The sequence below is a fragment of the Acomys minous genome, assembly GCF_964271855.1.
Source record: "Acomys minous genome assembly, chromosome: 10".
NCBI lineage: Eukaryota > Metazoa > Chordata > Mammalia > Rodentia > Muridae > Acomys > Acomys minous.
In genome coordinates, this window is record NC_140491.1 from 68790526 (window position 1) to 68815177 (window position 24652).

Consider the following 24652-nt stretch of genomic DNA (forward strand, 5'->3'; position numbering starts at 1 on the left):
CTGCTGTCTTAAGCCCTATTTTATGATGATGTCTCTCATCATAAATGATGCAAATCCCTCCAGATGCAAATGCCTGTCAACTCCAGCTCTCAGAGCTATCTATGGCTCCTCTCTGTTTCCCTCCCTCTGGAGTGCCAGGCATCCTGATACCTGATGAATGAAGTACCCAACTTCCGACTACTGGGTCCCCTGCCCTCTTCTCTTTTCAGAGGACAGTACCTACCCAGTACTATTTAAATGACTCAAGAAATGAGAGCTGGGGGCTGGAGAGATGGCTCAGCGGTTAAGAGCACTGGCTGCTCTTCCAAAGGTCCTGAGTTTGATTCCCAGCAACCACATGGTGGCTCACAGCCATGGTGCCCTCTTCTAGCGTGCAGGTGTACATGCAGGAAGAACACTGTATACATAATAAATCTTTTTTTTAAAAAAGGAAAGAAAGGAAGGAAAGAAGGAAGAAAGAAAGAAAGCTTACTTAGGTACCCGAGTAAGTCGAGGCTACTACGCTATGCTATTAGGGACAGGAAAGACTTCACGTGTGGCGGTGGTGTTCCTCAGTGGCTGGCTGGGCAAGGGTGGGGCTCCAATTCTGTAAGGGTTGGTGCTTGGAAGGCTGAGGTGGGAGGATCGAAAGCTTGAGGCCTTGCCCACTCCTCAAAAAAAAAAATATCCCTAGGCTATTGCTAGGGGTGTGTGTGTGTTTTAATATTTCACTAGTCAGACACTGAGACAGGGCACACGTTTTAATCCCAGCATTGGGGAGGCAGAGGCAGGAGGATTTCTTGAGTTCGAGGCCAGCCTGATTGAGAAAGAGAGAGAGAGAGAGAGAGAGAGAGAGAGAGAGAGAGAGAGAGAGAGAGAGCGAGAACACGAACCAGGATAGCCAGGGCTGCACAAAAAAAAAAAACCCTGTCTCAAAAAATAAAACAAAACAAAACCAACCAAATAACCAAACAAAAGTAAACTAAATCAAGCCAGCTGTGGCTTTAATTTCAGCACTTGGGGGGGGAGGGGGGAGGCCGAGGAAGGAGGCTCTCTATGGGTTTGGCCAAGGCTACATAGTGAAACCTTGTCTCAAAACACCAAAAATAAATAAATAAAAGTAATACAATCAATGGTGGGGTTTTTCTTTTGGTTTGGTTTGTTTTGTTTCCTTTTAAACGGGGCAATCCGCAGGTTCTTGTCTTTGCCGGTCTGGAAACTGCTACAGCGGGTCAGGTGATGCTGACGCCTGGACCTAATCTGGGAGGTGCAGGATTGAATCAAGGTTGAATGAAGGGGACGTGAGCGAGGTGTGGTGCAGGTGGCCATGAGGAGAACCATCTCGTAGCGTCTAAGAAAGGCTCTCTGCTCTCCCTGTCAATAGCTCCACCTTCCCCAGGCCAGAGGAGCCTCAGGCCCCCACAGCTCGCTGTCACTAGCCATTAAACTCATCCGATCCCGTCAGGACCTTATGCTCTCCAGGAAACTCAATATAGACTATAGACTCCAGTTTTCCACATAGATTAGCCTCCGGGGAAGGTATGTACAGAGATCAGCACGCGAGGAGCGCCAATCTCCGATCCTCACGAAGTTTCAAGTTTGCATTCTGTGTTATTCATCAGCCTTGGGAATTTGGTTGGTGTGAGTCACCTCGAGGCAAAATGAAAACACAAAACCTGTTAAAATAGAAAGAGCTGGGGAGGGAGAGGGGGAGGGAGGGAGGGAGCGAGCGCTGATAACCCTACCGCTGCTGTGTGAGCAGAGACGGCAAGGAAGAAGCGACGGCAGGTTTCATATGTGTGTGTAAGTGTTTGGGGTATGCGCACGTGTGTGTATGCAGTATATGTCTGCAGAGGCCAGAGGAGGACCAGGGATGTCCTATTCAGCCACTCTTGATCTTAACATAGTGTCTGTCACTAAACCTGCTGCCAGGCTGGTGGCCAGCAAGCCCCCACGATCTCCCCATCACTGACCCCTAACCGTGTATGACCACACCTGGCTTTCTACCGGGGTTTTCCAGGTGTGAACCCAGGCCCCCGTGTTTGCATACCAACCACTCTTACCCATTGGGTTTAAGTCTTTTGTTCCCCTGGTGAGAAGACTTGGAGCCTGGCTAGCCTCAGGCAGTTGAAAGACAGCTAACATGCTCTGAAGGGAAGCCAAGTCCTCGTTGGCTACAAGTCCACCCTCCCAGGCCACTCTTAACGACCCCATCACACGCCTGGCTCGACAGAGAGCTTTGTGTCCTCTCACATGTCTGGGCTTTTTGTCTTTAACTTCCTCTTCCTGGAAAAGGTAGTACGGACTCCACCCCACCCCACCTGACCACACTTCCCTTCCACACTCCGCCGGGAGGTAACTCTTTCCCAGCCGAGCTCTGCCCTCTCAGTTCTTTATTTTATGTGCGTGAATGCTTGCCTGCATGTATGTATGCGCACCGTTCTTGTACAGTGCTCTCGGGAGCCAGAAGAGGGCGCCAGATTTCCTGGAGCCTCTTGTGAGCTGCACGAGACCAGTTCTGTGGACCAAAGCAAGGTCCTCAGCGAGAGCAGCGAGCTGCTGAGCCATTTCTCCACCCCCAACCCTGTTGTCATTTCCTGTCTACCTTCCTATCACACCCTAAACCACTTGAAAGCAAGAAACGCATCTTAGTACTCTCAGTAGATGCTCAAACAATGGACAACGTGAGGTAAGTGCATCTGTGCCACACATGCACACCACATCTTCCCTTCCTTTCTGTCTGTGGTGTTGTCATTTCATTGTTTCCCACTGGGTACTGGCTCAGTGGGTCCAAGTGTCTGGTGTGCAAGAATAAATACCTGACTCCAGCCAGGCATGGTGGCGCACGCCTTTAATCCCAGCACTTGGGAGGCAGAGGCAGGAGGATCTCTGCGAGTTCGAGGCCAGCCTGGTCCACAGAGTGAGTCCCAGGACAGCTAGAGTGGTTACACAGAGAAACCTTGTCTCAGGAGAACAAAACAAAACAAAAACCAACGTCTTGTTCTGACCTTACACACACACACACACACACACACACACACACACACTAGCACACCCATGCCACAGTGCAAACATGAACACTTGGAGGCGCACACAAAGGCAATTTTAAGAATTCAGAGCCACGGTGAAATTTCTATTTACATACCCAAAGACACTGAAGCAATCTAAATGTCTTTGTTTAAACACTTACAGGAATTTCCACGTGTATCTTCCCTAAAGTAAATATTTTTACATCTTAGTTATCTTTGTTGAGGCGAAATCGATCCTGAGCCAAGCTGCTATGCAGAATAATTTATTAGATGTCTCAAGTGGCAAAAAGCCAGCTTTGTGAGGGGAGAAAGAATGTGACTTAAGAATCTGTTTTTAAAAGTAGCAAAAATAGCCTAAGAGAACTATTAACCTCTAGGATAAATTAAATGTATATGTTTAGTAGACCCAAGTGCAGTAAGTCTTCGTATAGTGGGTTGTTGTTGGTTTTTTTTTGGGGGGGGGGGTTTGGTTTTTCGAGTCACGGTCTCTTTGTAGCCTTGGCTGTCCTGGACTCACTTTGTAGACCAGGCTGGCCTCGAACTCACAGCGATCCGCCTGCCTCTGCCTCCCGAGTGCCAGGATTAAAGGCGTGCGCCACCACGCCCGGCTGTATAGTGGGTTTTTAAATTTTGTCTTGTGTGTGTGTGCCTGAGCGTTCGTGTGTGCATCCCATCTTTGCAGGTACCCAAGGAGCCAGAAGAAGGTTTGGGTCTCCTGGAACTGGATTTACAGGTGGCTGTGAGCTGGGGTGCAGAGAAACCGAACCCCAGCGTTCTGCAAGAGCAGCCAGGGCTCTTACGTGCTGAACCACCTCTGCTGCCCCAGTGTCGTGCTTTGAGGACTCCTTTTATTTCTTTAAAGAAAAAGAAAATTGCTGAGCGGTGGCACACGCCAGCACTCTGGAGGAAGAGGCAGGCAGATCGCTGTGAGTGAAGCTAGCCTGGTCTACAGAGTGAGTCCTGGACAGCCAAGGCTAACACAGAGAGACTCTGTCTCAGAAAAACCAAAAAACAAACAAACAAACAACAAACAGAAAACTACACTGTGGTATGGCCTCCAGAGAACTGCTCTCCTTCAGAAAGCAATGACCAGCAAGCATCCCCCCTACCCCCCCCCCCCCCCCCCCGCACCCCTACACCAAATCAGTTTGTTTTGTTTTGGTGTTTCTTGCTTTTTGAGATTGAGATGATCCTGAACGTCTGATCCTCCTGGCCCCGCCCCCTACAAGCTGGGACAGCAGGTGTGACCCGCCACACCCAGCCCAATATCAGGCTGTTTTATTTTGTTGTTAGCACATACACAGAATCTATTTTAAATCAAAGGGCTAAGAGTCCACATGAAAACTAGAAGGCAGACGAGTCTACGGCAAAGGAGCTTGCATCAGGCGTTTCTTCCCATAATCCTCTCCTTTATTATAATTCCCACTGACTCAGTGGCTCTCACCCAACAGACGACACGCGGTACCTTCAGGCAGCCACTTGCCCCATGCCTTCCTAGGAAGGAAAGAGTCACCACACAGCAGAGGTTGGCAAAGCTAAGAAGAGAGAGGACAGGCCCTGGTGTCATCCAGTCCACCCTCTCCGGTGCCGCTCTCTCAAACGGAGGCCTACGCATCATTTCTCTCCAGAGAAATGTCATCTCCAGAGTCCACAGACAACCTGGGCTGTACATAAATACATTCAAGTCCAAGGGGACCAGTTTCCTTTAAAGGTCCGTGTTTTGTTTTGTTTTTGCCATAGATATGGGTGGAAGAGTTTAAAGTTTTGTACCAAAACTTTCTAAGACTAGGGTGGTGGCCCAGTTAGTAAAACCTTAGTACCAGAGTTCCAATTACCCACAGAAAAAAAGGCCAGCTGTGCGGTGGGCGCTTTTAATCGCTGCGCTGGGGAGAAGTTGTAAGAGGTTGAGAGGTGTGTCAGAGCCAGGCAGCTCCCGGGTGTCAGGCTGTCCAGTCGAAACAGTGAGCTGCAGGTTCAGTGAAGAACCTTGCCTCAAACCAAACCAAACCAAACCGAACAACAGCAAAAAAGCAACAACAGAGTCAAGAGTGACTGAGAAACCGTAAGTCTTGACATATAGTCTATTTCTTAACATAAGCTGCTTGAAAGTAGCTTTCATTAGTGCTTTCTATACAACATACCCACAGTGTAATACTGACTTATTATTTTCACCTATCTGTTTGGTTTCTCATTGTACAAGTGACAGAAAAGTAAATTTGCAGAAAAATTCAACAAAAACTACATTTTTAAAAAGTGACTGAGGAAAATAAAAATAAAATAAAAAAATTTAAAAAATTAAAAAAAAAGCGACTGAGAGGCTGGGCGTGGTGGTGCACGTCTTTAATCCCAGCACTTGAGAGGTAGGCGGATCTCTGTGAGTTCAAGGCCAGCCTGGTCTACAAAGTGAATCCAGAACAGCGAAGGCTACACAGAGAAACCCTGTTTCGAAAAGCCAAAAAACAAGAAGTGACCGAGAAAGATATTTGGTCAACCTCTGCACATGTGTATACATACATAAATATAACATCACTCACACACACGCGCTCGAGCAAACATCAAAACAAAAACTAAAACCCAAAGCTTTGAAAGCCTTACATATGACATTCAGAACACCCAGAATTTAATTAAAAAATGCTTTTTAAACATACTTTATTAGAAAAAAATCAAAGCCTTTCTACTACTTTGGCTAAGACCCATATGAAAAAAAATTCTTTAAATTAGGGGGAAAGGTTTTTGGGGGGATGGGACACTCAGGGAAGACATCCCCAGCATTCCTGAGAACCAGGGTTCTGTGGCTGGAAAGATGCTCAGCTCTTAGAAGAGAGCTCACGGCCCTTGCAGAAGACCCGGGATCAGTCCTCCCAGCCCACACCAGCCTGCTGAGAACCGCACACGACTCCAGCTGCAGGGGATTGCACCGCCCTCGAGGGGCCTTGAGCACCAGCACACACGCAGTGCATGGGCATACATTCAGGCACGCACACATTCACATAAAATAGAAGTAAATCAATCTTTAGAAGAAAGGCCACAAACTAACACAGCCCTGTATTTGAAAAACAGAGGGAGCCGGGTGGTGTCGCACACCTTTAGTCCCAGCACTCGGGAGGCAGAGGCAGGTGGATCACTGAGTTCAAGGCCAGCCTGGTCTACAAAAGCGAGTCCAAGACAGCCAAGGCTACAACAGTGAAACCTTGTCTCAAAAAACCAACCCCCTCCCCCACAAAACAACAACAACAACCAAAAAAAAAAAAAAACTGAGGCAGAAGATTCAAGCATAAAACTAGCCTGAGTTACGGAGCTCAAGGTCAGTCAGGACATCTTACTGAGACTCTAAAAAGAAAAAAGAAAAAAAAGGGGGGGGGAGTGGGGAGGAGATAAATCTTTGTGGAAGAGAACTAAAAGATTCCCTTTTATTTTATGTATGTGCATATTTTATGTACAAGTATGCTTGTATGTGAGGCCGTGTACCACGTTCATACAGTGCCCTTAGAATCTAAAAGAGTGTATTAGATTCCGAGGGAACAGGAGCCACAGGTGGCTAGAAGCCACCATGTGGATGCTGGGAATCGAATCCCGGTCCTCTGGCAGAGTTAGCCCATGGTCTTAACCTCTGAGCCATCTCCGCAGCCCAGCCCCGGGAAGAAGACTTAACAAACATGTGTCATGCCCTGGGTTCAACCCCCACTACCAAAACCAAACAGGTGGTAGGGACCCAGCCCTCTATCAACTGAGAAGGAAACAGGGGTGAGTTGCCATGGCTACTGAAACAGTTACCAGCGTTGACTGGCTGGCTTTGGCACCAGGAAGAGAAACTTTCATTTACATGGGAGCGGCACCCGTGGGGGAGAGATGAGGTGGCACCTGAGACTCATCTACAACCTGGAACCAACTAGCTCCTGAGTTTCTTGGAAAAGGGGAAGAGACCTTTAACACCCTCTCGTTAAGGCCCACTAGCTGCCTAGGGATTCTAGCTTCTTCCACTTTTAGACTTGAATAGATGAGGAGGGTAAGCGGTCTGGGCTTGGTTCTCCAGAAAACCCAAGGAACAGTAACGCAGCACGGTGTGTGGTGTGCGGGAGAGACTGCCAAGGACTCTACAGGAGTACACCGAGTACAAGTGACAAAAGGGTAGCAGAGCCCGACCATTCTTGAGACTGGGTGATGAGGAAGTTAGGGGGCTCAGCGTTATTACTTTGTCTACTTCACGTTTATTTTAAATTTTGTATATTGGGCTGTGCGCAGTGGTGCACGCCTGTAATCCCAGCACACAGGGAGGCAGAGGCAGGCTGATCCTTGTGAGTTCCAGACTAACCTAGTCTATCAAGCGAGTCCAGGACAGCCAGGGCTACACAGAGAACTCCACCTAAGCGGGAAAAATTCCCTATATTAAAACGCTTGAACAAAAACAAAAAGGGGAAACAAACAAACGAACGAACAAAAAACAGCTGAAACACTAACATTAGCTTTTTGTTTGTTTTTGTAAGGCAGAGTCTTGCTACTGAGCCCAGACCGGCAGTACAGAGAGACCGTCTTGTCCCAACCTGTAGAGTGCTGGGATTACAATAGTGAGCCATGGTGCCTGCCTCTAAGGGTGAGATGGCTCCACAGGTGAAGGTGCCTGCCACCAAGTTTGATTTCAAGAAACCCACACAGTGGAAGGAGAGAGCTGACCCCAACTAAGCTGTCCTGTGGCCTCCCTCCTACCATGGCACATGTGCACCCCTTACACAGCATACAAAAGTAATAAATAATTTTTTTAAAATAATTTTTTCTTAATTTTAAGAGAAAAGCACTAGAGCTTCTGCAGTAGAGAGCCTGCCTAGTATGTGAGGGTCCCTGGTTTGTCCTCAGCACTAAATAAATAAATAGCCTTTTCAGAGTGCCACAGACACAGGACTTGGGTAAGCAGTTTCACCCACTAGAGGCTCAGCCTCTTGCTGGATCCTTACAATGCTGTGGCCTGTGGCGGGGCGGGGGCTTGCGCCAAAACTGGACTCCTTGCTGAGGGGCAGGGCATTTGATAAGCAGCCTCCCTGGGCTTTGTCTCATCCGCCTAAGCCAAGGTCTTCATCACACACACACCATCATCATCCCAGGCAAGAACTTAGCAAGATGAAGGTCAAGGTCACGTTCCTCTTGGGGGCAGATGGGTGGCCACTGCTGCTCAACGTAAGCCTTCCCTGGAATGGGTCATCTCTACCTAGATCTCCCTCATGCCTTGGTAGAGACTGGGTGAGATCTGCAGGGTGACTGACTGGTTTCCTGTTACAGGGTGACCTGCCCTACCCCACCCCCACCCACGTGGGCCTTGGCACAGTCCCGAGGGCATCTCAGGATCTTCTTCCCAAAAGCTGCCACAAGTGGTCATTGGCCCACCACAGCTTTATGGGGGAGAGCTAGACCGTTGGTGGTCTAGCTTCAGCTTAAGGTTAAAGCCACAGGGCAGTGCATGGGATGTTACAGGCCTGCAGGGTTGAGGCAATTGGAAGCCAGAGATCTTTTTGTTGTTATTGTTGTTGTTGTTGTTGTTGTTTTGTTTTTGGAAGCCAGTTTTTAAAAAGGAAGAAAGAAGCCGGGCGTGGTAGCACTCGGGAGGCAGAGGCAGGTGGATCGCTGTGAGTTCGAGGCCAGCCTGGTCTACAAAACGAGTTCAGGACAGCCAAGGCTAACCCAGAGAGACCCTGTCTCGAACCTCCCCCCTTCCCAAATAATAATAAATAAATATAAAGAAAAAAGAAAAAGAAAAAAAAAACAAATGGATACATTGAAAATCGCTGATACTGGACTTGGCTGGGTCATGGCTCAGTGGGTAGAGTGCTTGCCCAGAGTGCATGAAACCCAGCCTTTGAAGCCCAGCATGGTGCTCCCTGCCTGTAATCTCAGCATGCAGACATTCAAGGTCATCATCCTCAGCTACATTTCAGGTTCAGGCCAGCTTGAGTTACATGAGGCCCTGTCTCAGAAAAGAAAGAAAGAAAGAAAGAAAGAAAGAAAGAAAGAAAGAAAGAAAGAAAGAAAGAAAGAAAGAAAGAAAAAAAAAAAAGAAGAAGAAGAAGAAGAAGAAGAAGAAGAAGAAGAAGAAGAAGAAAAGAGCCAGGCATGGTGCACACCTTTAGTGCCAGCAATGGGGAGGCAGAGGCAGAGGCAGGTGGGTCCCTGTGAGTTTGAGGCCAGCCTGGTGCCTGGGGTGAGTTCCAAGACAGCCAGGCTACACAAAGAAACCCTTTCTCTAAGAAAACAAAACACCATCACTATCACCAAACAAACTAACGCAATTCCAATTACTAGGGCTGTATATTCTAACTAAGCCCCGCCCACCTCCTGTCCTCCCAGCTTATATGATGTCAGTTTGTTTTTTCACTAATTTATTTGTGTGCAGGGTGGGGGGCGCCTGGACTGTTAAAGCTTGCATCGAAAGTCAGAGGGCAGCCTGCAAGAGTCACTTGAGGGTTCTGAGTGTGGAACTCAGCTCAAAAGCTCAACAGCAAGTGCTCTTACTAGCCCAGGGTTATAGGATGTTTTGTTTGTTTGCTTGTTTTAATTTTTATTTGTTTATTTATTTAAAAAATTTTGTATACCAGGCTGGCCTCGAACTCACAATGATCCACCTGCCTCTGCCTCCCAAGTGCTGGAATTAAAGGAGTGCACCACCATGCCCAGCCCTAACTTTTTATTTATTTTTGTTTTGTTTTGTTTTTCAAGACAGGGTTTCTCTGTGTAGCCCTGGCTGTCCTGAACTCACTTTGTAGACCAGGCTGGCCTCGAACTCACAGCGATCTGCCTGCCTCTGTCTCCTGAGTGCTGGGGTTAAAGGTGTGTGCCACCATGCCCAGCACTAACTTTTTAATTTTATGACACATAAAATTTTAGATGTTTTGGTGCTGAAGAGATGGCTCAGAGGTCAAGAGCATTGACTGCTCTTCCAGAGGTCCTGAGTTCAATTCCCAGCAACCACACGGTGGGTCACAACCATCTATAATGAGATCTGGTGCCCTCTTCTGCTGTGCAGGCAAAACACTGTATACATAATAAATAAATCTTTAAAAAAAAAGTTTTTAGGTGTTTTGTTTTCATGTATGTCTGTGCAGTGCTTTGATGTTTGCTGAGCACAGAGGTCAGAAGAGGGCATCAGATCCCCTAGGACTAAAGTTACAGATGGTTATGAGCCACCATGTGGGTGCTGGGACTTGAAGGTAGCTCTCAGATTAGTTTTCACGTAAAAGATACTATGCCCTTTGCAAGAAAGAAAGTGGAGGGGCTGGAGAGGTGGCTCAGAGGGTAAGAGCACTGGCTGCTCTTCCAGAGGTCCTGAGTTCAATTCCCAGCAACCACATGGTGGCTCACAACCATCTATAATGTGATCTGGTGTTCTCTTCTGGTGTCCAGGCATACATGTAGACAGAACGCTGTATATGTTATAAATAAATAATTCTCTTTAAAAAAAGAAAGAAAGAAAGTGGATATTCTGTTAGGTGTGGTGGCTCACACCTGTAATCCCAGCACTTAAGAAGATGAGGCAGGAGACTTTCTGAGTTAGGGGGAACATTCCGTCTACATAAGTTCTAGACCAGCCTGAGCTATATTGAATGAGACTGCCTTTAGAATTTAAAATGTTTGCCGGGTGTGGTAGTGCATGCCTTTAATCCCGGCACTCGGGAGGCAGAGGCAGGTGGATCTCTGTGAGTTCCAGGCCAGCCAGGTCAACCAAGTGAGTCCAGGACAGCCAAGGCTACAAGGGGAAACCCTGTCTCGAAAAAATAAAAAATAAAAAAATAAAATTGTTCTATCACACCAGGAGCCTACTTCATATGAATTCGTGGTACTAAAACGGGAAACAAATATTTCCATTCAAATTCCTGATGACTTCACACCCACGTTCCAAAATCTAATTAGATTAATTTCCCAGGGCATCTGTGTATTCTTGGTAGCGTGCAATTTTTCAGTGTCAAAATAAAGCCTTGTTCTTATGTGTGGGCGGTGTGGGTGCTGACAAAATAAGTGTGAGTGATGCCTGCAGGGAAACACGGCATCAGGGCGGAGCTACAAGTCCGGTGAGCTGAGCTAGGAGTTAGGGATGCCTGGACTGGGGAGCTTCAGCAGAGCTGTTCTAGGGCGTCCGAGTCTCAGAGGAAGTCTCAGAGGATGCCTAAGCTATGCTCTCCCTAACCCAAACAACAGGTTTTCAGAACTAATTTACAAACTGCAGAGTGAGGCTGGCTGACTCGCGGTCCCCCAGTTTGTGGGCGCGCGGGCTTTGCTTCATTCCTGGTAAGCAGAAGGGCCGGGTGCAAAGCTTGTCCGAGGAAGAAATAGAGCGGACTTAGTCTCTCTTCCCAGGTCCTTTTGTTCTGCTCAGCAGAGCTGGTGGCCCAACTCTCCGTCCTGTGCTCATCTTCCGAGGTTCTTCACATAGGAAACTCTAAAAGGGTAAAGGCTTAGGCACTGGGAATTCTACTCCCATTTAGAAGTCAAGGGCAGTAGAGCTCACACCTCTTCCAAACCAGAAACCGTTAATCCTCGCTACTTCCGGTTGGTCAGCAATTTACCTAGTTTGACACCTTTACACGTTATAAAGTGCCCTGCTTTTGAAATTGCTTTTCAAGCCCAATTTTCATATTTGTGTGTGTGTGTGTGTGTGTGTGTGTGTGTGTGTGGAGTGAATGGGGGTGCACATCAAAGCACGTGTGTAGAGGATGAAAGAGAAACTGCCAGACTGTGTTCATTTGGGGACAAAGAGCACAGGGGGAGGTGACAGTCTCTGTATCACCTACTCACTTTTACTGGGTATCTCAAACTGTTCTTTAAAAAAAAAAAAAGGCCAGTTTTAAAGGCATCTAAGAATATATAGAGCAATAACACATACTTATTATATGTAACTATATAAAAATACATACATATTAATTATGTATCCTACAAACATCTCACACACACACAAACACCTCAACAAGTTGCTCAGGGCTCACATATGCTGGTCCAGCAGTGCACCAACTTATTATACCCCACCTCTGTTTCAATGAATCTTTCTTAGAAACGTAAATGTCCCTTGAGATTGTGATGCCCCAGGCTAGAGGTAAATCCTGTACAGCATGTGCTGCCAGGAAGGAAGCCATCCTGTACAGTGTGGCTCACTGCAGAGGCTTGAGGGTTTCCACTTAACAGCTGATCAATGTTAAACAGCTACAGAAATGTTTCCTTGTCACCCAATTACAGGAAGATTGTTGAAAATTGTAATTAACCGCCAGGTGTGGTGGTGCACACTTTTAATCCCAGCACTCGGGAGGCGGAGGCAGGCGGATCACTGTGAGTTCGAGGCCAGCCTGGTCTACAAAGTGAGTCCAGGATGGCCAAGGCTACACAGAGAAACCCTGTCTCAAAAAACCAAAAGAAAGAAAGAAAGAAAGAAAGAAAGAAAGAAAGGAAAGAAAGCTGCAATTAAGAGATTTTTCCTTTTTTAATTTTTTTAAATTTTATGTACATTGGTGTTTTGACTGCATGCATGTCTGTGTGAGGGTGTCAGATCCCCTGAAACAGGAGTTACAGTCAGTTGTGAGCTGCCATGTGGGTGCTGGGAAGTGAACCCCGAGTCCTCTGAAAGAGTGCTCCTAACTCTTGAGCCATTTCTCCAGCGCCTTTTCCTTTTTTATGTTTTTTTAAATTTATTTTTATTTTTTTCACTTCTTCTTGTCACACTGGGTGTGAGCTTAAGGCCTCACACAAGCTAGGCAAGCAACCTATCTATCATTGAGCGCAGGGTTCAGCTGCCAGCTAATCACTTTAAAACCTGCCATTTAAGGGGGCAGAGGCAGAGACTGGAGGGTCTCTGTGAGTTCGAGGCCAGCCTCTCTACACAGTGAGCTCCATGTCAGCCAGGGCTACACAGTTAGATACTGTCTCAAGCAAAACAAAACAAAAACAATAAATAAATAAATAAATAATAAAATTTGAATAAATACACCAAGTTTAGAGCTGACATTTATACTTTGCTTTGTCTTGGCCCCCACCCCAGCACCAGAGACAGAACTCGGGCTTCCAGTGCACCACGCAAGCGCTGTACCACTGATCTAAGTCCCCACCCCTTTCTCTGTTGTAAGCTTTTCATGTGGACTTTCAATGTAAATTGCTCAAGCAGGCCTTGAACTTTCAGCCCTCCTGTCTCAGTCTCCCACGAGCTGGGATTACAGACCCGAGGCAGCAGGCCTGGCTTTATGACATTCCTTTGATACACAAATATGATTGTTATAACTTTCCTCATAACTTCTTATAACGTTTTACAATTTTTCAAAGTTCCCCTGGACTGTTGAGTGCTTTCTGCCTTAAATGGGTTTTTAGAAGTGGAAGAAAAGGGTTTCACCTCGTAACAAAGCAGGATGTGGCTTAAGAGAGGACTTTTCGCATAGAACGAGTGTTCAAAACCAGTTGGTTTTTTTTTGGGGAGGGGGCCTTGACTTTCGCTAAAGTCCCGAGACTGTGTAAAACCTGTTAGGATCAGTGAAGGTCCATGAGAGCTGCGGCCACCTGCCACCAATCACTCACGGCCACCCAAACCGGGCCACTCCAGCTAGAAGCATCACTCTGCCAAGTGAGGCTTTGGCGCCCCATCATTATCCCATTACACATGAGCCAGGTCCCAAAGCCACCATGTAAGGAAAACCCTTAATCAGGGCCTTGGCCTGGCCACCAGGCCCACTGCACATCTCCATGCTCCTGCCCACCAGACAGAGCCAACTTCTTCTGCCCTGCTTTACTCTGTCCCTCTGGGCTGGCTTTCTTTCTTTCTTTCTTTACTTTATTCTTGAAAACTGTTTTTTAATATACATTTTTTTTCTTATTTTTGTTTGGTTTGGTTTGGTTTTTCGAGACAGAGTTTCTCTGTGTAGCCTTGGCTATCCTGGACTCTCTTTGTAGACCAGGCTGGCCTCGAACACACATCTTTTTTTTTTTTTTAAGACAAGGCTTCTTTGTGTAGCCCTGGCTGTCCTGGAGCTTTGTAGACCAGGCTGGCCTCAAACTCACAGAGATCTGCCTGCCTCTGCCTCCCTAGTGCTGCAATTAAAGGCTTGTGTCACCATACCAGGCTTGAAAGCTGTCTTTTAAAAGATGAGACAACTGGGGCCTGGAGAGATGACTCAGCAGTTAAAAGTACTGTCTGCTCTTCCAGAGGTCCTGAATTCAATGCCCAGCAACCACATGGTGGCTCACAACCATCTGTAATGTGATTGGATGCCCTCTTCTGGTGTGCAGGTGCACATTTAGATAGATCACTCATATAAATAAGGTAAATAAATAAAAAGATAACTGATAGTAGACATTTTTGCCTTAAAATTCAAATTTTGCAGGGCTGGAGAGATGGCTCAGTGGTTAAGAGCACTGTCTGCTCTTCCACAGGTCATGGGTTCAATTCCCAGCACCCACATGGCAGCTAACAACTGTCTGTAACTCCAGTTCCAGGGGATTCTGACACCTTCACACCAATGCACATAAAATAAAGTTTTTTTTAAAAAATCAAATTTTGCACAGATTTTTCTTGATACTGTCATAACATGCTCACCCATTCCCTCCACTAAACTATAAGCTACCCAAGGCAAAGGCCTGTACTCAGCATGCCTTAAAAATAAAACAGAAAACAAAACCAAAAATTAGGCCACCCTTTTTTTTCATGGCCATATATTCATATATAATATAGCTGCCCAATTTGCTATTGGCCATAAGTAAACTAAGTCAAATATTTCATATCTCTTGCTACTAAAAATATTTCCCAGGTGGGGGCTGGAGAGATGGCTCAGAGGTTAAGAGCACTGGCTGCTCTTTCTGAGGTCTGGAGTTCAATTCCCTGTAACTACATGGTGTCTCACAACCATCTATAATGTGATCTGATGCCCTCTTCTGGCCTGCAGGTGTACACGCAGGCAGAGCACTGTATACGTAATAACAAATAAATAAATCTTTAAAACAACAAACAAACAAACAAACCAAACACCTTCCCAGGCATCCTCCTCTGTTTCCCACCTCTGGTGCTGGGTTCAGTCCCCAGGACCTTGTGCGCACCAGGCAGGCGTTTTGCCACCCAGTCACGTCTTCAGCCGTTTTTTGTTTTGCTTTTCCAGGCAAGAGTCTTGCCATGTAGCTCCAGCTGATCTGGCACTCACTGTGTATTTCAGGCTGGGTGCAAACTCACAGCAAATCTCCTGCCTCAGCCTCTCCAGTGTTGGAATTACAGGTGTGAACCGCCGAGGGTGGCTCCTGTGTTTGACTTCCTGTCCTCCCAAAAGATGCAGGAAGGGCAGCCATGCTGTCAGCTCTTCCACAGCTACCTGCCCTCTTCTGGAGCCTGCTAGAGCAGTGACCAACATGGCTACGGAGTGCCCACCTCCCTGAGCCTCTCAGAATCTTGTGGTTTTTCTCCCTTCCTAGCTCCATCCTGCTGTTTGAACAAATGAGGGGATCACAGTGCCCGGACTTCCATTCTGTCACTGACCATGACTTCTGATGTGCCCACCTCAGGCCTGCTCCCCCCTCCCCTCTCTCTCTCTCTCTCTCTCTCTCTCTCTCTCTCACACACACACACACACACACACACACACACACACACACACACGTCAACTAACAACAACTGAAACCCAAAGCCGAGGCAAGTGAAGATGAAAAGAAAACAGAACTCCAAGGAGGACTGTTTTGCCTAATGTAGGTTTGTACAAATGCTTCAAATGATGTGCTAATTTATCTTCAAAATGGGTATTTGCACACATCACCTGACGCTTTGACAGCTGAACGAATAGGAATCCCTTCCACGGAGGATGTCTATGAAATGGGTTATCTTGATATACAGGAGCCAGTGCTCCCAGGATTTTCATATTAACAGAAGCTACTGTAGTCTAAGCAATGGTTATATAAAAATAATTAAGGCAAAAAAAAAAAATTAAGGAGGATGCACTGCATTTCCCTAATTGCCCTAACCTTGTTTTATTTTGACATGACATTTCTTGGCCTCATCTTGGATGGCAACACCGCCCCACACTTTCTCCTCACACACACCCTTCACAAATGGAATTCAGAAAGGTAGTCAGCCAGCCGGCACTTTGGAGTCCATCACTGGAAATGACTGGTCTTGGGCACATTTCGGCGCAGTAACAGCGCTTTCGTCCTCACCTTCACCCAGGCTACTGCACCACCAGCCTATGCCCAACCTTTCCCGGGTGCTTTCCCGAGTGCAGAGGAAGGCAGGGCAACAGGCCCTGTCCCTCGGCCAACAGCCTCTCTTTCCCGGAGACAGCCTGAGAGCTGCCCTAGCGTCCTCTGACCGCCCTCGGTGGGACCGTTTCCAGACACAAGCTGCTCGCTAAACCACCTGCACCCCCAAAACGAAGGATCCCCGCGAGGCAATCCCCTTTTGAAGCCGTTTCGTTTCCTCTGGGCAGAAAGACAGAAACAGGTCCCAGGCAACCGGCCCTTCGTGGTATCCTATGATCTCCCCTACCGCTGTCCCCCTGCGGACTAAACGCCGCAGCCCCCCTCAAATTCAGAATCTGAGCGGTTCCCAAATAATTACAAGTGCGCCCCAACCGCCCTGGGGCTAAAGTCCTCACTTGTAGAGAGAAGACCTCACCCACCGCACCTGGCACCCCCAAACCCAAGACCCCAAACCCCGCGCCTGGCAGGCCGCCCCGCCCCCGACAGCAGCGCGGGATCCGCCCGCACCTCAGAGCACAGATCAGCCCCAGAGCTCCGGCCAGGGGCGCGCGCAATTACGCAGCCCGGCACGGCGCGGGCCCCACGCCCCCAGGGATCGCCCGCGGGTTGCTGCTCCGGGAGCCTGGACTCAGCCTCGCACCGCCCCTAGGCCGCCGGGGCCACCCGATCCGCGTTCCCTCTTCGCCGAGCGACGACGCACTCCGAGGCCCCTCGTCGCGCCTCCCGCCCAGGCCGCCCGCGGCCGGGCCCCTCACTCACCCAGAGCTCAGTGCCCCAGCTCATGGTGCAGGGACCGGGAAGGGGCTCCCGACCCCCTTCGCCGGCAATCGCTGCGGTCCCCTGGACCCTGCGAATGCGGAAAGCCCGCCGCCCGCCGCTTCCTCCGGCCTGCGCCTCTTCTAGCCCCGGTTCTCCACCTCTCGTTGCTCCGCGCGGAGCAAAATGGCCCGAGGAAGCAGCAGCAGCAACCGCCGCAGCGCGCCCGCCCGACACCGGAGCTGAGGGGCGGGACGGGGCGGGACGAGAGGCGGGGCAGGGCGGGGCCGGACTGACAGCTCCTGCAGACGGTCCCGCCCCGAGGCTCCCTTTGGCCGGGTTGCCCCGGGGTCTGGAAGGAAGCAAGCCCCTCGCGGCCTCTTCGCGTTCTCGGTATTACCGCAACTAGCGCACTCTACGCTGTCGGAACCCGCGCTCACTGCCTGCCGACCGGACTGCTCGTGATCACGACGCGGCATCGCGGTCTGCTTTGCATTTGCATTACAAATGCAGCTTTGCATTTCAGAACTTTCGCCCGGTGGCCACCGAGCCCACCTAAGAGGCTCCGGGAGCGGCTTCTCCCTAACCAGTCGCCGCAGAGGCCCAAGGAGCCCGGAAGCGCGCGTGGGAGTAGGGTCTGGAACCGTCGTGTCGATGTACTGTGTACACGGGGGACGTTGAGGAAAACAGCAGTCGAGCAGATCCCGGAAGTTGGGGAAGAAACTCGGGAATGTACGCCATTATATATATATATAATCTGTCCCCTTTTCTACTTGTTCGGTCAGTAATCTCGACAGTGAAGTTTTGTTAGCCCGCTAAAGGACCGCAGAATCTCTGAGGGGCCCACAGAGAATTTGGAGGGTTCAGATCCAGCCTCCGAGCCTATTGACTAGGTGGTCTTGGACGGACTTCACCTCCATCTAGTAGGAGAGCCCCAGCTGCCGAAAGGAGGCAGTGTCTCCCAGGCCCGGCTGGACTGGCCTGGTGCTGTGAACCAAGGAGGTGAACTGGGCTGGGGGTGGCTGATGCGCAGTGGCGACCACTCATTAACTCTTCCAAAGCTCCACAGAATGTCATTTCCCACGAACTGTAGGGAGTCTGGGACCTTCCAACTGTCCCCTCAGAATCCCTTGGGTCCTTTTTCCACTTTTCTTTCTCTGAATACGATGGCTGGGACCTTTCCTCCAGAGCCATGGCCGTCTTCTAAACGGTTTCTCTACTTCCTGCTCGCTTGAACCTGTTCATCTTTTTCCTCCAAGGAGTTACTTCTCCTTAAATGGTGAATTTCAGCCCAGAAGGTGGTGGTCTAAAGTTGTAGTCTCAGCTCTCCTGAGGCAGAGAGGCAGCAAGATTGCTGTAAGTTCGAGGCCAACCCGAGCCACATGGTAAGTACCAAGCAAGGTGACCTGGACTTCAAAGTGAAACCTTAACTAAAATAAAATACTACTATTAATAATGACGGTGTGCGCCGGGCGGTGGTGGGGGCGCACACCTTTAATCCCAGCACTCAGGAGGCAGAGGCAGGTGGATCGCTGTGAGTTTGAGGCCAGCCTGGTCTACAAAGTGAGTCCAGGACAGCCAAGGCTACACAGAGAAACACTGTCTTGAAAAAAAATAATAATAATGGTGCGGTGTGAGGCACAGGCAGGTGGATCTCTTTGAGTTCAAGGTCTGGGTTACATAGGGGCTTCCAGGCCAAGGGCCACATAGTGAGACCCTGTCACAAAAAAACCAAAATAAGCACAAAAAACGATACATTTGTTTAAAAAGTAAAAGGAAAGAAAGAAAAAGGAAGGAGAGGCGGAGCCAACAACCTTGCTTCAAACCTCAGGACCTCCTACTTCCTTTGCTGAGAATTACATTGAAACTATCAAAACTATTTTGGTCTGTCTTTTGTCAGTTAGAAGTCCCTGCCCCCATCCGTCTGTTTAAATATTTTGCTCCCAAGTTTACGAGGTCTGAGCACTCTGCTCCCTAGACGCCTGGATAGGTAAGAGTCAGGATGGTTAGGCAGCTCCCTGCTAGGGTGAGTGAGAGAAGGGCTTGGAAACGTAAACCGTGTTAACAATGCCTCGGGGTTGTTTTGTTTTGTGAATGTGCACAGGTGTTTTGTATGCGTGTACATTAGTGCACACATTCATGCCTGGTGCCCTTGGAGGCCAGAGAAGGTGCTGGATCCCCTGGAAGTGAACTACAAATGGTTGTGAGTCACCCATGGGTGCCGAGTCAAACCCAGGTCCTCTGGAGGAGCAACCAGTACTTAGCGACACTGAGCCACCTCCCCAGCCCCAACAACGCTGCTGGGTTTTACTTGCCCCAAGTTGGAAACGACCAGTTAGTTGCCTAGCGAGATCCTGCCTGTTCATCATCACCGTCATCTGTCTCTCCTGCTTGTTCCTTCCTTTTCAGTCCACAAAATGATCTAATCGCAGCTTCAGAAAACGAGAATGACCACTTGTTCAAAATAGGCTAGCCAGGAGCTTAAGCAACCTGTGCCCTAAAGAGAAAGAAGCGGAAGGAACTGCGGGAGAGATGCTTGAAGATGAGACTTTTTGACGTGAGTAAGCAGAAACTGTGCGTGAACCTCTGGAAGCCGTAGTGGAGCTGCAGCAGTGAGCTAAGCGCGCCTAAAGCAGCTTTCACTTGCCTAAGTCTGGAAGGCAACTGGAGAATGCCTCCGTCAGAAGCTTCAGAAAAGGAAAGATACACGCACTATTGCTTTTTTTTTTTTTTAGTTGGGGTGTTCTCACCCTAAGTGAATGCTGGCCTCCCACCACAGCTGCGTACCTGCACCACCTTGATCCACAGAGTGGTGGTCTTTTGTCTTTGAACTATCTGATGGCATGGATGACAGATACCTTAAAAGAAGGTATCTGGACAGAGCACAGACAGACCCTACCTGCGTAGGTTTCTGGTTGGTTTGCTATGCCCACATCCCTCCCAAGACAAGGTTTCTTTGTGTAATAGTCCTGCCTGTCCTGGAACTCTCTTCATAAACCAGGCTGGCCTCGAACTCACAGTGATCTGCCTGCCTCTGCCTCCCAAGTGTTGGGATTAAAGATGTGCTCCACCATGCCCAGCGTGAGACAAGATCTTATTGTATAGCCCAGATGGACAAGAACTTTGGCAGATGATCTCCTGTTTCAGGCAGGATTTCTTGAATATTGGAGGCAGTCTATCTAGGATTTGGTCAGTTCTCACCCTGTGTGGGATTAATGGACATCTCACTCGGGGTTTACAGGTACCTGTTCAGTGGTGGGTGGGTTGGGGTTTATGAAGCAGACTGTTGAGGATCCCAGTGTTCGGTCCTTACTAAGTGTGTCACTTCTGGCAATTTACACCTTCTGAGCTTCAGTTTCCTCATTCACAAAGGGGCTTCACAGACGCCCAGGAGGCTGAACCACGGGGCAAACATGCTTTCATGCAGTTCAGAAACACTGAGCTTCCCTCTCCAAACCTGTTTCCTCTCACGGTGCAACAGTGGCCTCATAGCTTCTTCAGATACTAAAATAAAATACCTAAAGTGCTTAGTGAAGAGTGCACAGACACGGGGTTCCTCCCTCCCTGTGTGATATAACTAGGAAGCAATGCCATACAAGTTGGGCTACAGCTAGACCCTTGGCCTGGACACAGGGCAGATAATGGTCATCTATCATTAAAGTCCTAATGACATTTTATTTTGAATTGTTTTATATAGTTCTTACCCTATTTTAGCTTAAATTTTCCCATAGCTCAACTTACAATGGAGCTAAGTCTCAATAAACACATTTTTTAAAAAATTGTGTGCATCCATGGTTGTCATGGAACTCTCTAAATAGACTAGGCTGGTCTTGAACTCACAGAGATCTGCCTGCCTCTGCCTCTTGAATGCTGGGATTAAGGGGGTGCCTCATCAAGCCTAGTTTACTGTTTTAAATTTTTGTTTTGGTTTTGGTGTTGTTATTGTTTTGTTTTCCAAACAGGGTCTCTTTATGTAGCGCTGGATGTCCTGAAACTCACTCTGTAGACCAGGCTGGCTCAAACTCAGAAAGATCTGCCTGCCTCTGCCTTCCTGAGTGCTGAGATTAAAGATGTGTGCCACCACGCCCTGCTCTTCATTTTTTGTTCAAGATTTATTTATTATGTATACAATGTTTCACCTGCAGGCTAAAAGAGGGCACTAGATCTCATTATAGATGGTTGTGAGCCATCAAGTGGTTTCTGGGAATTGAACTCAGGACCTTTGGAAGAGCTGCCAGTGCTCTTAGCCTCTGGGCCATCTCTTCTGCCTTCTTTAAAGGTTTTTCCAGACAGGGTCTCTTTTTGTAGTCTTGGTTGTCCTGGATTCTCTTTGTAGACGAGGCTGGACTCAAACTCATAGCTACCCATCTGCCTCTGCCTCCAAAATGCTTGGATTAAAGGCACATGAGCCACCATGCCCAGCCTGGCTTTTTTTTTTTTAAAGACAGGGTTTCATGTAGTATAGGCTGTCCTCAAACTCACAACATAGCCAAGGCTGGCCTTGAAGTGACCTGAGTTATTTTTTTTTAAATGCTTTTAGTATTCTAATAAGTCCACAACTGTTGGTTAAACCATAGTAAATTGAAAACCATAGTCAGGAAGCAGCAAAGAAGTAGGACCAGATAACACTAGGAACTTTCTAGTAAGTGCAGTCTTAAAACTACAACTAGATGTAACTCCCAATTGCTGAATTCTCTGAAATCATGAAACATAGGCTGCCATGAGCTGAGCAGGTTGTATACAGTGTCCCCAGGTTGAAAAGTGATTCTCATACCCAGGCTGCCTCAAGAAGATGATGACCATCAATGAGCCTCCTTATGGAGATGGCTTCATATGTGGCAAACCAACCACTAGGCAAAATGTCCCCTTTTCAGCCACAGAGAGAATTCTGCCTAAAAATAGGCAAGCTTGGATGCAAGCAGAGTCAAACTCTGCCAAGACAGGGTAAGCAAGTCCTCAATACTCAATAGTTCCTGCCTCACAAATATGTCTGTCAGATACACTGGGCCAGAAGGCTGGAGATGATGCTCCAACATTAGAGAGAGTTTTGGGTGACCGTTCAGGTAGCAAAGTGTGTCTGTCATTTTCTCACTTTGGAGGCTGCTAACCTACACTTCCTGTCTACTCTGGTAATTAACTTTATTCCTTCTCAAGTCTCTGATGGGGTTGAACTCCAGATAGTTTACTTTTACAATTAAGCTTAGTTGTTTAAGGGTTAAGATGTTGTTAGGTGTAGATAGATGTTTTAACTTGATAGAGATGAGATATGATAGATATTGATTTACATTCAGAATTTTAGACTCACCAAGATAGGAAAGATGTTTTCTTCAAGGTTGCCAAATACAAATAGCTAACACACTATGAATGTAACATTTATATAATTCCTGATTGTTCCGTGGTTCTTCTTGCTGTAGGTAGTTTATTGTGTATATGTGTAATAATATAAATGTATATGTAAAGAAAGAAAAATAATAAAAAAAGAAAAAAGAAAAGTGACTCTTAGGCTCATCTCCAGCCCACTTTCAGCACACTGCTAAACATCTTCCCAGCTCCCAAAAAGATGCTCTCAAGGGTTTCTTCTGTGTCTCAAAAGATGCCTGAGATTCTCCATCACAACCTGGAAGACACAGCCAACAGATGTTACCAGGCCACATAAGCTTCTGGTTCCTTCCTGTGCTAGCTTTGGGGTATGAAAGAACTCTTTTGAAGACAGACAGACCTGTGGGACACATCAGCAGGTGAAGGAGCTGTCGCCAAGCCTGCCCACTTGTGTTCTGTCCTTGTGACTCACATGGCAGAAACAGAACAGATCTGGAGCATCATTCTCTGACCCCTACACATTCTCCATGGCATGTGCCCCTCCCACAACACATACAGTAAACATTTTGGTAAAAGGAAAGACAAACAGCAGTTATGTCTTATTTTTTCCCACTGTCCATACCCAGGCTAAATATTCTCAACAGCGGTGTATCCAAACTACAAGTCTGAGCTCAGACACTAGTTTTCTATCAGTGGCAACTCTGAACTGACCCTGCAAACTGGAAAGGCCTTGATTAAGAACAAGGCTCAAAGCCAGGGTTTAGGAACTCTGTCCTTCCTGACCTCCAGGCTTTTCCAGTCAGTGCCTTGGTTTAACGCTCCATGGAAAGTGCTGCCAGGCAGAAGCAGGCATAACCCGTTTTGTTACTCAACAAGATGTGCAGTTGCGGCATCCTGGTTATGCAAATGGCCTTTTCTGGAAACTCAGAAATCATGTGCAGTCCCTGTCTGGGACCCAGTGCTTGAAGAATGTTGGGCAGCTCCACACAGACTCCCTGGATCAGGTCTTCTAAGACTCCATAAAGGGTCTTGCTGGTCCCTCCTTTGGACTTCAAACTAAGCAGAGTGCTCGGGGCTCCCAAACACAGGAAGACAGGCATTCTCACCATCCACTGAGCAGATCGGATTGGCGTGATCTTAGGGAGGTTCTGTCATAATTCCCAGGGTTAAAAATGAAAGAATCCTAAAGGGTTACTTTTAAGGTTTGGCAAAATTTTCACCACAAAATTCTTCTTTGGAATAGGTATTGTACCACCATTAAGAACTGACGGGGCGGGGCTGGAGAGATGGCTCAGAGGTTAAGAGCACTGGTTGCTCTTCCAAAGGTCCTGAGTTCAATTCCCAGCAACCACATGGTGGCTTAAAACCATCTGTAGTGAGATCCGGCGCCCTCTTCTGTTGTGCAGGTGACATGCAGACACAATACTGTATAGATAATAAATAAATCTTTAACAACAACAACAACAACAAAGAACTGACAGGGGCCAGGTGGTGGTGGTGCGTGCCTTTAAACCCAGCCTTGGCAGCGCTTGGGAGGCAGAGGCAGGTGGATCACTATGAGTTCAAGGCCAGCCTGGTCTATATAGTCCAGGACAGCCAGGGCTAAACAGAGAAACCCTGTCTCAAAAAACAAAACAAGCCGGGCGTGGTGGCGCACGCCTTTAATCCCAGCACTCGGGAGGCAGAGGCAGGTGGATCGCTGTGAGTTCGAGGCCAGCCTGGTCTACAAAGCGAGTCCAGGACAGCCAAAGCTACACAGAGAAACCCTGTCTCGAAAAAACAAAAACAACAACAAAAAAAAAAAAAAAAAAAAGAAAAGAAAAGAAAAAAGAAACAAAACAATCAAATAAAAACGAACTGAGAATACCTGGACATTCTGATTTTTAGTACTAATCAAATAAAAGATAACACCTTCTAAAAACTGGCATTGAACTTTGTTTATTGGTCTTTGTTTTTACTTATGTGTATATGTGTGGGGGAGAGGGTATTCATGGAAGCCAGAGAAAGACATTGGATCCCTGGGAGCTAGAGCGACAGGTGGTTGTGACCTTCCTACTGTGAGTGCTAGGAAGAGTAACAAGTGCCCCTGACCACTGAGTCATTTCTCCAGCCCCATATTGTTGTTGTTGTTATTAACATTTTGAAAAAGGATCTCACTATATAAATCTGGCTGTCCTGGAACTCACTCTGTAGACCAGGCTGGCCTCAAACCCAGAGATCCACCTGCCTCTGCCTCCTGAGTGCTGGGATTAAAGGCATGTGCCATATGCCTGGCTTGTTGTTGTTGTTGTTGTTATTATTATTATTATTATTATTATTATTATTATTATATTTATGTGTATGTTTGTCTGCGTGTATGTATGTGTGACAGGTGCCCACAG

At 47.6% G+C, this 24652-nt stretch overlaps 1 protein-coding gene across 10 annotated transcripts in view; it reads right to left on the reverse strand.

Moving 5' to 3' along the window:
- Positions 1–17144, reverse strand: part of FNBP1 (formin binding protein 1) — a 122069-nt gene extending 104925 nt beyond the window's left edge. For 2 of the 10 annotated variants that reach the window (XM_084799951.1, XM_084799952.1), the window contains exon 1: positions 16956–17142. In XM_084799951.1, coding sequence (XP_084656077.1) covers positions 16956–16979 — 24 coding nt within the window. In that variant the 5' untranslated portion in view covers positions 16980–17142. Of the gene's footprint in view, positions 1–16955 lie in introns of all 10 variants that reach the window. The other 8 variants (XM_084799956.1, XM_084799954.1, XM_084799953.1 and 5 more) reach the window with 5 other exon arrangements.
- Positions 17145–24652: the final 7508 nt, after the last annotated feature.